This window comes from Cetorhinus maximus, chromosome 7 (assembly GCF_964194155.1).
Source record: "Cetorhinus maximus chromosome 7, sCetMax3.hap1.1, whole genome shotgun sequence".
NCBI lineage: Eukaryota > Metazoa > Chordata > Chondrichthyes > Lamniformes > Cetorhinidae > Cetorhinus > Cetorhinus maximus.
Genome location: NC_135885.1, coordinates 49,217,944 through 49,231,769, shown reverse-complemented (window position 1 = coordinate 49,231,769; position 13,826 = coordinate 49,217,944). Strand labels below are relative to the sequence as shown.

The 13,826-nt window shown below is 45.9% G+C and overlaps 1 protein-coding gene across 9 annotated transcripts in view; it reads right to left on the bottom strand.

Annotated features, from left to right (window-relative positions):
• Positions 1 to 4,854: 4,854 nt before the first annotated feature.
• Positions 4,855 to 13,826, bottom strand: part of lats2 (large tumor suppressor kinase 2) — a 100,395-nt gene continuing 91,423 nt past the window's right edge. For 8 of the 9 annotated variants that reach the window (XM_078545449.1, XM_078545455.1, XM_078545452.1 and 5 more), the window contains one exon: positions 4,855 to 10,771. In XM_078545449.1, coding sequence (XP_078401575.1) covers positions 10,274 to 10,771 — 498 coding nt within the window. In that variant the 3' untranslated portion in view covers positions 4,855 to 10,273. The remainder of the gene's footprint in view (positions 10,772 to 13,826) is intronic. The other variant, XM_078545456.1, reaches the window with a different exon arrangement.

Sequence of the window (13,826 nt, the reverse complement as noted above, 5' to 3'; positions counted from 1 at the left end):
ACTAATCACTGTACAGCGCAGGCAATTGGGAACTGTAAGTCTAGTTCTGGAGGTTTCTGAGTGAGCATGTATGATCTGGTGATCTGCCCTATGTCTCAATAAACCATCACTGTTTATTCTTACATCAGTACCTCCCTATTACTGATTGCTAGCAACAATTGATGAGAACATAGGAAGGCGTGCAGTTAGAGTTCGATTGGCCAACAAACTCATTTATCCAAGAGATAAAAGCAATGTCTTCTCGCCTTGGCACTGTGCTGAACCACATGTTCCAACCTGACCAAACCTATACAGTCCCGGGCAGAACCATCTTTGACAATATCCATCTGGTTCGGGACATTATCCGCTTTTTCCAGAGGACTGGTCTATTGAGCGCCTTCCTGTCTCTTGACCAGGAAAAGGCATTCGGCAGGGTGGATCACAAATATTTATTCGGGACTCTGCGAGCATTCAGGTCTGGGACGCATTTCGTCACCCGGACCTGACTTCTGTACAGTGCCATAGAGTGTCTAGTTAATGTTAACGGGACCCTGACGGCATCCCTTCACTTTGGAGAGGAGTACATCAGGCTGCCCTTTTCTGGCTAATTGTATTCTATCTGTGTGGAGCCTTCCCTGTGCCTCTTGCAGAGGAGGTTGTCGGAATTGGTTCCACATGGGCCGAGCATCGGGGTGATCCTCTCAGCTTATGCTAATGAGGTGCTCCTCATGTTCACTCACCCAGCTGACCTGCGGAAGATGCGCGAGTGCCAGGAGGTCTACTTTGATGCATCCTCTGCCAGGATCAACTGGGGCAAATGTTCTGGACTCCTGGTTGGTCAGTGGCAGATGGATCCTCTACCCGAGGAGCTCAGGCCTTTCACCTGGAGCAGGACCAGCCTCCTCTACCTGGGGGTCCACCTCTGCCCTGCTGAGGAATCCTGGCCGGCGAACTGACAGAAGCTGGAGGCCAAGGTCACCACTCGCCTGTGGCACTGGACAGGACTGCTCCAAGTGCTATCTTACTGGGGTCGAATTCTGGTCATTAACCAGCTGATTGCCACCATGTTGTGGTACCAGCTGGTCACTTTAACCCCTACCCTGGATTTTGTCATGAAAATCCAGAGAATGCTCATCAATTTCTTCTGGGACAAAAGTTTGCCCTGGGTCGCTGCTGAGGTTTTGAGTCTCCCGCTTAGGGAGGACAGTCAGGCGCTGGTGTGCCTGTGCACCCAGGTGGTGACTTTCAGCCTTCAGGCCCTGCAGTGATACCTTTATGTTGAGCCTGCTCTGAGATGGTGTGCCCTGGCGATGTATTTCTTCTGCCAGGTGCACTGCCAGAATTATGACGTGCAGATCCTGTTTGTAGACTGGAGGGGCCTTCGTGGCTCCTTGCAGGCATGGCCTGTCTTTTACCAGGACCTGATCAAAGTCTGGAACATGGTCGCCTTGCGACGCAGCTCTCCCCCGTCAGGAGTAGCAGCTATCGCCAGAGAGCTGCTGCTCAGGAATCCGCCCCTCCGCCCTTTTCAGTGGCTGGCGGAGAGGAGGGCTGTGGCTGCCGGGGTGACCAGGATCGGCGACGTGCTGGGTGGTGGAGGAGTGGGCTGGATGCTTCCACAAGAGTTGGCGCATCGTGTGTCCATGGACATCTGGCTTGCGGCCAGTGCCATTCAAGACCTTAGGACAGTTGTGCCCGGCCCCAACGTCATACTGGGACTCGAGGTGGTGCAGGTGTGTGCTGGTCTTCCATCCGAGTGTATCCCTGTTCGGACGGAATTCCACATTGGCCCCAAGCCCCGAATCCTCCCACTGGAGTTGGAGCCCAGCAACATGAATCGCCTCGCGGAAATGCCCTCTGTGCTCTTTAGCACGGCACAGAAGGGTTTCCTGTATGGTCTGCTGCTGCACGCCCTTCACTTCCTTTCCTTGGCCCACCACCCAGACATGCCCTGGCGTGCCTTGTTGCCGTCCAGCGGTGGGGGTCCCCAGTGGTGGGCTGTCTACACAGGAGTCTTTCCCCCTTTCCTTCCGGGACCTGGGCTGGAGGGCGTTGCATGCAGCAGTCCCATACAACCGTAGGATGTGTCGGTTCATGGAATCCCATTTTTGCGACCTTGTGGAGTCCGTGGACCACGCACATGTAAGTTGTTGTAGGCTGCACCCCCTTTTAGTTACTTGATAAACCTTTTGCCTTTGTTTTGTTTGCACCTCAGCTCACGTTCCTGATGCAGAGGGTGGCCCAGAAGGAGGACCTCCTCGTGAAACTGCTCCTGGGCCTGGCCAAGTTGGTCATCAACAGGTCCAGGCAAGGGGTGATCGAGGGGGTCGTCCGGCCCCACTGTCTGCCCCTCTTCCACGGCTACATTTGCAGCCGGGTGTCTCTGGACAAGGAGCATGCTGTGTCCCCTGCACAGTCAAGGCCTCCTGGGCTCGAATGGCATCACGGGAACTGGGGTACTTTATCGGCCCCTTTAATCAAATTTTGGTTTAATGTTTGTAAATTTCCTATAAATTTTGTCTTTTGTTTTTGCAGTTTACCTTCAAGGGGCTGCCTTTTACTTTGTCCCTTATTTTGTTAGTTTAATTGTTTTGTAACAAAAGAGTTACCCTCCCACTTGCCACCTCTCCCACTACCGACGCTCCTGCTTGCCTACTTTCCCGCTCACCGCCTCTCCCACTCACCGAGTCTTCCACTTGCTGACCCTCCTGCTCACTGCCTCTGCCGCTCTCCACCTCTCCCACTTGCCAACCCTCCCCACTCGCCACCTCTCCTGCTCGCCGACCCTCCATGCTCGCCAACCCTCCCCGCTCGCTGCCTCGCCCACTTGCCAACCCTCTCGCTCACCGACCCTCCCACTGGCCGATCCTCCTGCTTGCCGCCTCTCCCACTCGCTGACCCTCCTCATTCGCCGACCCTCCCCGCTCACCGACCCTTCCACTTGCTGCCTCTCCCGCTTGCCACTTCCCTCTCCCAAACCCTTGCTGTTAACACTGTACTCAAGCTGAAACTAGCCTTTTCCAAACTACATGGAGCAACAGCTGGGCTTGCAGACTGCAAGGAAGGTGACAATATCACTGGTTTTGAAAGTTTTTTTAATGTAGTTTGCAGAAAATCGCTGTTATGTAGAATTACGAAGAATGTTCGGGAAAGGGTCAATGAGAGGGAGGAAGCAAGCAAGAGGAGCTGCAAGCAGGAGGGTTGTCAAGGGGAGAAAGACGGCGAGCAGGAGGGTCGGCAAGGGGAGAAAGACGGCGAGCAGGAGGGTCGGCAAGGGGAGAGAGACGGTGAGCAGGAGGGTCGGCAAGGGGAGAGAGACGGCGAGCAGGAGTGTTGGCAAGGGGAGAGAGACGGTGAGCAGGAGTGTTGGCAAGGGGAGAAAGACGGCGAGCAGGAGTGTTGGCAAGGGGAGAGAGACGGTGAGCAGGAGGGTCGGCAAGGGGAGAAAGACGGCGAGCAGGAGGGTTGGCAAGGGGAGAGAGACGGTGAGTAGGAGGGTTGGCAAGGGGAGAAAGACGGTGAGCAGGAGGGTCGGCAAGGGGAGAAAGACGGTGAGTAGGAGGGTTGGCAAGGGGAGAAAGACAGCGAGCAGAAGAGTCGGCAAGGGGAGAGAGATGGTGAGTAGGAGGGTCGGCAAGGGGAGAAAGACAGCGAGCAGGAGCATTGGCAAGGGGAGAAAGACGGCGAGCAGGAGGGTCGGCAAGGGGAGAGAGACGGTGAGTAGGAGCGTTGGCAAGGGGAGAGAGACGGTGAGTAGGAGGGTCGGCAAGGGGAGAGAGACGGTGAGTAGGAGGGTCGGCAAGGGGAGAGAGACGGCGAGTAGGAGCGTTGGCAAGGGGAGAGAGACGGTGAGTAGGAGGGTCGGCAAGGGGAGAGAGACGGCGAGGAGGGTCGGCAAGGGGAGACGGTGAGTAGGAGGGTCGGCAAGGGGAGAGAGACGGTGAGTAGGAGGGTCGGCAAGGGGAGAGAGACGGTGAGTAGGAGGGTCGGCAAGGGGAGAGAGACGGTGAGTAGGAGGGTCGGCAAGGGGAGAGAGACGGTGAGTAGGAGGGTCGGCAAGGGGAGAGAGACGGTGAGCAGGAGGGTCGGCAAGGGGAGAGAGACGGTGAGCAGGAGTGTTGGCAAGGGGAGAGAGAGAGACGGTGAGCAGGAGCGTTGGCAAGGGGAGAGAGACGGCGAGTAGGAGGGTCGGCAAGGGGAGAGACACGGCGAGTAGGAGGGTCGGCAAGGGGAGAGACACGGCGAGGAGGGTCGGCAAGGGGAGAGAGACGGTGAGTAGGAGGGTCGGCAAGGGAAGAGACACGGCGAGGAGGGTCGGCAAGGGGAGAGAGACGGTGAGCAGGAGGGTTGGCAAGGGGAGAGACACGGCGAGCAGGAGCGTTGGCAAGGGGAGAGAAATGGTGAGCAGGAGGGTCGGAGAAGAGAAGGGATGGTGAACAGAGGCATGGTGGTCAGCAGGGGAGGCAGCAAGCAGGAGGGTCAAGGAGCAGGAAGGGTGGCAAACAGCTGGGTCAGAGAGCAAGAGAGCAGGTGAACAGGAGCGTTAGGGAACAGGACAGGCAATGAACAGGAGCGTTAGGGAGCAAGAGAGGTTGCCCCAAAATGGCACTGGTCAGGTCAGGAGATGCTACCTCTGCCCCAGCTTGAAACGATGTTAAAATAGAAATCCCGCTGATAAGTGGACATACCGGCCCCATTATATCTGCGATGTTAAAGTGGAATGACTTAAAACTGGGACTTACTGAATACAGTGATATAGGTGGCAGGAAGAAGAGTTGGTTGCCTATCTGCCCTCTTGGTCAGCAATGATGCATGGTGCAATGAAAAAATGATAAGTAACTTCTAAAATAAGCATATTCTTTTAGATACAATATATCAGATTTCCAGCAGCAATAAAATATATTTGAATGATTAAATACAATAACAACAGAACTTTGTGGGTCTTTCCAAATTATTTAACTCATTTACAAATTGTCACAAAGACACACAAAATACATTTTATTTACTTTTTTTACTTTTGTGATTTTTTCCAAAACACAGATCCAAAAAGGCATTCATATTACACTAATAAATAAAGTTATATTTGAATTCCTGAGGAAAAAATTAACATGAGACCTGTTAGATATAAGTGACAAAGTTATAAAACCTATAATACTGGATAATCAAAAAGAGACCGTCACAGAACAAACACAACACAATAATTGTCATATGTTCAGAACACCCCTTTATCCATAAATGTAAACAAGTTCATATAAAATAGATAACATTTTTTATTAAGTCTGAATACCATATGTTTTTATTTCAGAAAAGATTGTGTGTACTCTATAAGGTTTACAATGATATTTACTAATTGTATCTCCACATTGCATAGATACTCCAAGTTTGCAAAACAAAAGAACTTGATACGTCATACAGGCAAATATAGGTGTCATAATAAACATGTATGTAATTAGGCTAAATAGTGACCAGGTCCCCAAATTAGATTTGGGCATATTTGATGATGATAGCATAACAGAAATATCTTCTAGTATTCAACCTCCTTACATTTTAACTTGACACAGAATGTTATTCTGAATAATGATGTTTCTTTTCTCAAAAATCTTTCCTACTGCCACCCCCACCCCTCCCCTCCCCCAACACCCTTGTAGATCTTGAGCTATTTTTGGCACCCATTCATTCATTTGCATTTCTTTTGTGCATGCAATTCATTTTTACTTCAAATTTCTAATGAATAATGTATTAATCTATTTAACACAGGAGAGGTTAGCAAATGACACTGTGTATTGTGGTACTGGGCCATTTAAAGCAGAAAGGCAGTAAGTTTAATCCTTTGTCTAAGCTGAGTTAGCTGATCTCCGCTATGGCAGCAGTGTGGGTTCTGCAACCGGGCATAACATCCATCAGCTAGGGCAGGCGGGAATCCTGCCCTTGATCACCATACGATTGTGTGGGGAAGGGCATGTGTCAGGATGTCAAAGTCAGGCTTGGCTGTGGCACCACCCTCTTCATGGTTCCTTTCAATATTTACTGTTTGGCTCCCATTTTAAAATGGCCAATTGGGTAAAATATTGTAACACTGTCAGCAACAAGAGAACAATATTTCAATGTAATTCAGCATCGTCTGAAGAGGGAAGAAAAGCATAGTAAAACTGGGGAAGAAAAATTGACATAATTAGTCAAGGAAACAAAATGACAAGAGGATCAGACTGAATGTAACCAAGTAAACGGAACAGGTAAGAAATGCTTCAAATCTGGTCAATGTGAATGCTCTAGAAATAACATAACTGAATGTAATGTTTATGCATTTATGAATTGGTTAACAATATTTACAACAAAAATCTTGCTGAATGTTATTCTGCTAATATTGCAACAGTCAACTTGACTACTGTTGCAAGTTTTTTTTGCCTTTTTTTCCTTTAATCAAAACTAAACATTGGTTAGTATTTTATGTTGCATTGGCTTGTTAATAAGTTGCAATCTGTACGTCATCTTCGAAAAATTGAGAATTTTTATTTAACCCCTAAAAACACAGCTGTTATTAGGTCTTTGAGAAATGTATCCAAGTGGAAACAGCAGCTATAGAATATACCTTTCTAAAAACTGATGATTTCACATTTGGGTAGATCTTAAAAGAAACCAAACCAAAATTTAAATTAAATTGATGTCCAATTACATCTTTCTAAATGGTACGTAGTGGAATTTATCAACTATTAATTATTGGGCAGGATTTTCCATTTGTCGGGCAAGGCGCGGTGGGCGGACCCGGGAGCGACTGGGAAACAGTCCTCCGCCCGCGAATGGCCCCCGACCGTGATTTCATGCCGGCTGGCCAATTAGCGGCTAGACAGCGTGAAAGGCACGCTGAAAGGCTCAGCGCTGCCAGGGTGGAGGCAGGAGGAGGGTGAGCGCTGAAGTCAGCACGGAAGGAAAGCTTCCTGAAGGCAGAGATCTGCCTCAGGGAGCTGAAGAATTTGAAACCATCAAATAAGGATGTAAAAATGCGGGGAAAAAATTCCACCCATAAGAAACACCCATCAATAAACATATTGATGATAAAAATTCTGCCCAAACATTTTTAATTTTTAAAATTAATATTGGAAACCTCATCCCGTCCTTGGATGAGGTTTCCTCAAAAATCCAAAGGCCGCCTGGCCGATTTGTCCGTCTGCCAAGCGTTACATTTGACGGGCAGCAAAAAATCAGTTAATTGCTACATTAATGGCCTTAATTGACCTCTTAATTGTCAGCGGGCATGCTGCCGAATCTCGCGTGCCCACCATCTGAAATATTGCGCGAGTGCGCAATGACATTGGGACTCTCACCCGACGTCACCATGCACCATTTTACACCCGATCGGGTCGGGCATGCGCCTTCCCGCGGGACATAAAATTCTGCCCATTGAGTTGACTTTGATAATGTATGTGACCACAAGATAGTGGTTTTATGCACAGTTGAGTATTTGGCTATAAATAGCAAACAACATTATATTAGTTTTCCTAAATATGAGATGTGTATAGGTCTGTGTTCCAGCTACATCTATGTAAAGATTCCCGCTGTGTAAAACCATAATCTTGCACATTTTTAAAATATTCATTAAGAACATAAGAAATCGGAATTGAATAGACCATTCTGCCCCTCGAGCCTGCTCCGTCATTCAATAAGATCATGGCTGATCTTGTGTTTCATTCATGGGATGTGGGCATCACTGGCTAGCCCAGCATTTATTGCCCATCCCTTATTGCCATGAGAAGGTCGTGGTGAGCTGCCTTCTTACTGGACCTTACTACTTACTGTCTGCCACTAACTCTTCTGGCACTGACTCTACAATGAGCCTTTGCACTGTTGCTAAACCCTGAACTTGTCCAAATTCTGCTAATTTTAAAGTTTTAAAAATTAATTTATGGGATGGACATCGCTGGCTAGGCCAGCATTTATTGCCCGTCCCTAATTGTCCTTGAGAAGGTGGTGGTGAGCTGCCTTCTTGAACCGCCACAGTCCATGTGATGTAGGTATTCCCACAGTGCTGTTAGGAAGGGAGTTCCAGGATTTTGACCCAGCGACGGTGAAGGAATGGAGATATATTTCCAAGTCAGGATTTTGAGTGGCTTGGAGGGTAACTTCCAAGTGGTGGTGTTCCCATGTGTCTGCTGTCCTTGTCCTTCTAGATGGTAGCGGTCATGGGTTTAGCAAGTGCTGTCTAAGGAGGCTTGGTGAGTTTCTGTAGATGGTACACACTGCTGCCGTACAGTGCGTCGGTGATGGAGGGAGTGAATGTTTGTGGAAGGGGTGCCAGTCAAGTGGGCTGCTTTGTTCTGGACGGTGCCAAGCACCTTGAGTGTTTTTGGAGCTGCACTCATCCAGGCGAATGGAGAGTATTCCATCACACTCCTGACTTGTGCCTTGTAGATGGTGAACAAGCTTTGGGGAGTCAGAAGTGAGTTACCTGCCGCAGGATTCCTAGCCTCTGACCTGACCTTGTAGCCACAGTATTTATATGGTTAGTCCAGTTCAGTTTCTGGTCAATAGTAACCCCCAGGATGTTGCGAATGGTGCTGAACATTGTGCAATCGTCAGTGAACATTCCCACTTTTGACCTTATGATGGAAGGAAGGTCATTGTTGAAATAGCTGAAGATGGGTGGGCCTGGGACACTACCCTAAGGATCTCCTGCAGTAATGTCCTGGAACTAAAATGATTGAACTCCAACAACCACAACCATCTTCCTTTGTGCTAGGTATGACTCCAACCAGCAGAGAGTTTTCACCCTTATTCCCACTGACTCCAGTTTTGCTATTTCCATACTTTGAACCATTTCAACTAGCATTACAGGTGTGCCTGAATAATGAATGAATATGCAAATATCTTAACAAACTAAAACTAATATTAATGGGCCAAACTCCCAGCTCATATTTCAATCATCTAACCGATATTCAATTAACAAAGAATACACATGCATTCATTATTCTTTGATTACGTCCAAATTACTTTCAGAAATAAGTAAATACCATAAAGATCAGAATGCATGATAAAATTGATAATTTGGTGCTTATCAGTATAAATGAAAATGAATTAAGTGCAGCTAAGAAACTTATTAATTACTTATCAGGACTCAGTCAATTATTTAGATCTGTGGAAAAGTTTAACTTTTTAAGTACTTAAAATATCAGTAGGTCCTTTTCAGACAGTATCTAATAATACCTTGTCTATAATTTTATATTCAGAATATCATATCATTGGACTATATTAATTTCACACTGATTAACAGAGAAACATTCTGTGTCTGTAAAAAGGCTGAAAAATGGCACTTAGTAAGACTATAATAACATCTTAAAAGATGTATCAATATTGTGGATAGAAAAAAAATCAAAAAACCTTATGAGATGGACAACACGCAAAGGACACTGATTATAAAATCACTGACAGTACTAAGGAGGCAGACTAACATAATAGCTTCTCAAGAACGAGCTTGATATTTTTTAATTAATATAAATGAATCAACTCACACAGGACCTGCCTGTGTTTTAAAAGTATTTTAAAAACTAGTTTAGCTAAAAAGAAAAAATACTGTTCATGCATCAGTTCCACACACCAAAAGCATACTGAGATGCATAATCCACTCATCAACTCACTCTTTTCACGTTTTGTATTGAAAAATACTTTGTATGTATCGTACAAGGACATAAAGCAGCATCAGTGTTATGTAATTTGCTCCAGACCTTTCAATATAGATTATTATAAATTTAACAGAATGTTTATAAGATAATTGTACATTTATTGTATTACAGTTACTAATGGCACTATATATAAAAACATAATATATTGATTTACATATTATTGCACTTAGCCAGTTTTCAAAACTTCTTTCAGCTTTCTCTGTATATTTCCAATCCTGTCTATATATTCTAGATTTAGGCCAGAATTTTCCAGCCTCTCACGCCAGCGGGATCTTCCGGTTCTGCCGATGTGAACGGAGGTTTCAATGGCTCGCCGGCCCTGCCGTGGGGGAACCTGCCTTGCGGGGGGCTGGAAAATTCCACCCTTAGAGTTTGATGTCTACTTATTATCTAGTTCTACTCTCTGCTATAAAATTGGTGCTGATGCTAAACATCGCACATATTTCAAACAAAACGTTCAGCAGCAGGAGCTCAACAATTATCCCTAGAGGGCACAATATACCACTAAGACAAGGTAAGTGCTTTCTGTTTTCAACCATCAATCTTGATTTCTTTTGTAGATTGTATTATTTCAAATGCTGGAAGAAAAAAAAATGACAGAAAATGTTAACATATACTCTTTAAACATATACAGGCTTATAACTTTCACTATGGCCAACAGAATCCCTCTGGCCCAAATCTGGCTGATTTTGTTTGGGCTCATCATTGTCCAAGGGTTTGGGATACCGAAAGGGATAACCATTGTCATCAAAGAATCTTCGGAAGGTGAATTCGTAAAATGCGTGTTCTGGATGCTTATTGCCACTAACATGACTAGTTAATGTGTCAGATGCCTTGGTGCTATCACCGCTGTCATTCCATGAGTTCTCTTCTTCTATTGGGTCAAAGTTGGAGGTGTCCATGGGATGGCTAATCTTTGGGACATAGGGTGCTGGCTGTCTGCGGATGTCTTCGGAAAAATCAATGGAAGTAAAGAAAGGATGAGCCTTGATTTCATCCGCTCCATTTCCACCCACTCTGTCACTGGCTCCACAACAGAGCTTTGTGATGAGATCTGTTGCCTCAGAACTAAGTTTTACTTGTGGTGGAATGTAGAGTGTGCTCTCCCAATTTATTACCTGAGGAACAGAAATTATGAAGCATGTAATTATTTCAGCACCATATTTAGGTTAATTTATACCAATTGTGAGCTGAGACGCAATGGTTTCTTTTGCAGTCAAACTGTTTCACTGCATATTCTAAGTCTCCCACCACTGGCCCGTGCACAGATTCTTTGACAGCAATTGAAAGCAGGAACTGGTATATCCCATCCAACAATAACGAAAACTTATATTTATATGGTGCCTTTAACATTAGAAAGCATCTCAAGTGTTTCACCGGAGTACTATAAAACAAAGTGTGACACCAAGAATCAAGTACTGCTGTTCAACCTGGCTCTGCAGCTGCTGCAGAAATGTGATGGATATCCACCTCTGGGAAGTCTTTAGGATTATTTCTGGGACACTGAGACCAACACAGCTTGACTGGTTTCCTGTGCTAGCACACATTGAATCTCCTGATGGCCGCAGGGGAAAAATCCTCCTCAAAGAACACCACCGGCTGAAGCTAACAAAGTACTCCCGCTGACACAGGACCTCAAAAAACCCACACACACAGAAGGTAAATGCACTTCATGCTGTGATACTGAACCAGACCCACTCTGTTCTAAGTTACCCAATCTTAGTTGCAGTGATAGTGAGGGGATGATAACTGGCTTCAGCATGCTCATGCTAGGAAGCATTATTGTCCAGTGAACCCTGTGTGGATGTCACATGATGGTTAGATCATTTTGATATGCGATACCTCCCTTCTGTAGTTGAAATGACCACCAATACTCCTTATCAGGGTCACACATGAGGAATGATTATAGGCGGGATTTTTAGGTTGGCGTGCAGGCGCGATTGGCGGACCTAGGAGCGGCCGGGGAATGGACTGGCAACTTTGATCGGCCCCCGACCCCGATTTCGCATTGGCTGACCAATTAACGGCCAGCCTGTGTGAAGCGCATGCTAAAATGCTCAGTGTTGCTTGGGGGGGGCGGGGCCAGGAGGAGGGCATAAGCGCAGGTGCGGGCGAGCACATAATGAAAGCTCCCTGAAAGCAGAGAGCTGCCTCAGGGAGCTGAAGACTTCAAAGCTATTAAATAAATATTTTAAAATCAGAACAAAAATGTCCAAGCATCACAAACAGTCACCTGAACATATACATTATAAAACTTCTGTTCATAGATTTTTTATTGTTTTTAATTTAATAACAGAAATGTTTAATTTAATAACAGAAACCTCATCCCGCCCTTGGATGAGGTTTCATGAAAAATGCAAAGGCCGCCTGGCCAATTTGCCTGCTTGCCAACCGTGAGGTTGGATGGACCATGAAAAATCAGGGACAATTACAACTTTAATGGGCTTAATTGCCCTCTTAGTTGTTGGCGGGCGCCCGCTGACCGAAATATTGCATGAGCGCGGGATGACGTTGGGACGCTTGCCCAACATCATCACGCACTATTTTACGCTCGAGTGGGTCGGGCACGTGCCCACACGCTGACCTGAAAATTCTGCCCTACGTTTTGTACTGCTGAAAAAAAGACATGGCAAAGCTGTTCGTCTTGCACTCATCAGGACAATTCACAAGAATACCAATATAAGGGGAAAACAATTTATACTGTATGTGAAGAGAGTGCTGATTGGTTGGCAAATGACTCTGATTGGTAGAGATTGCCACGGAGAGTGCACCAGTTGATGGTGGCTGACAGTTAACTGCCAAGCATTGTTTGAAATTTAAACCAGGCAGCTTGATCCTGATTGGTCAAGACATTGCAATGAAGAATGAGTCAGCGAATGGCTGTCACTTATCTTGTTCAGCTGAAACAGGCATGATGTGTGTACATGTTCTTTCTGTCTGCAAAGAACAGGACCCAGAGTACTAATGTATGTAGCTTCCAGCATAGGCAAATGCGCCACATTGTGAGCCTGACTGACAATCTTAAATTGGTTGTCAGCATAATTCTTAGCACACTGAGGATTATTTAGCAAATGTTGTCCAATCGTGGAATCACATCTAATATTGGACACTATGTTTTGAGTTTTGCAGGCATGGGCTGGTTGGATACAGTCTGCACCTTGCCCGTTCCGAACAGTGGTTGGCACATGCTGCTTGATACGATCCGCCAGTCTTTCGGAATTACGGCCTACATACCTAGCATCACACTGGCACTAAAATTTATATACCACATTACTCATTTGTGAGATAAGCAGACGTCTTTTTGACTTGACAGCAGCATCCTGTTAGTGGTGAATATCACTCGTGTTGCTACTACATAGTACAGCATGAAACAGCTAGCTTCACCTGTTGCTCAAATTTTGAGATACCTTGCCCTTCCAGGATAATCTGAGGTAGACTGGGCACTTTTCAAGTGACAACCTAATGATTATGTTTATAAAGCAAGGAACCACACTCAGGCATGGCATGCCAGGTTCAAGGTTGAATAGGTAAAGGAAGAAAAGTGGGAAGATAAAGTTGTAGCAGATTTAACTTGTGCTGCCATCAACTGATATTTCAAAAGGGTTACCTTTTTTGATAAACCAGGAACCACGCATGCCATATACCCTTCTGTAGGCCTAAAAATTCAAAATAATTATTTCAAACTGCATTTGGCCCTCAGAAATTAGTAAGTTCTCTCAAGGGTGCCTAATGACTAAGCAGTCTAGTGTTCTTAATATGCTAAAGAAGTAAAATGTACCACTCCATTAACATGCCTTCATGTGACCAGTAATGTTCTCAGGATGTGTGCGCCATTGGCAAGGCCAGCATTTATTGCCAATCCCTAATTGCCCTTGAGAAGGTGGTGGTGAGGCACCTTCTTGAACCACTGCAGTTCAGGCGGTGTAGGTACATCCACAGTACAGTAGAGAGGAAGTTCCAGGATTTTGATCAAGCAATATTGAAGGAACAAAAATTTAATTCCAAGTAAAGACAGTGTGCAACTTAGAAAGAAAATAGCTGGTGGCAGTGTTACTATGCACCTGCTGCCCTTGCTTTTCTAGGTGGTAGAGATTGCAGGTTTGGAAGGTGCTATTGAAGGAGCCTTGGCAAGTTACTGAATTGCATCCTTTAGATGGAACACACTGCTGCCAA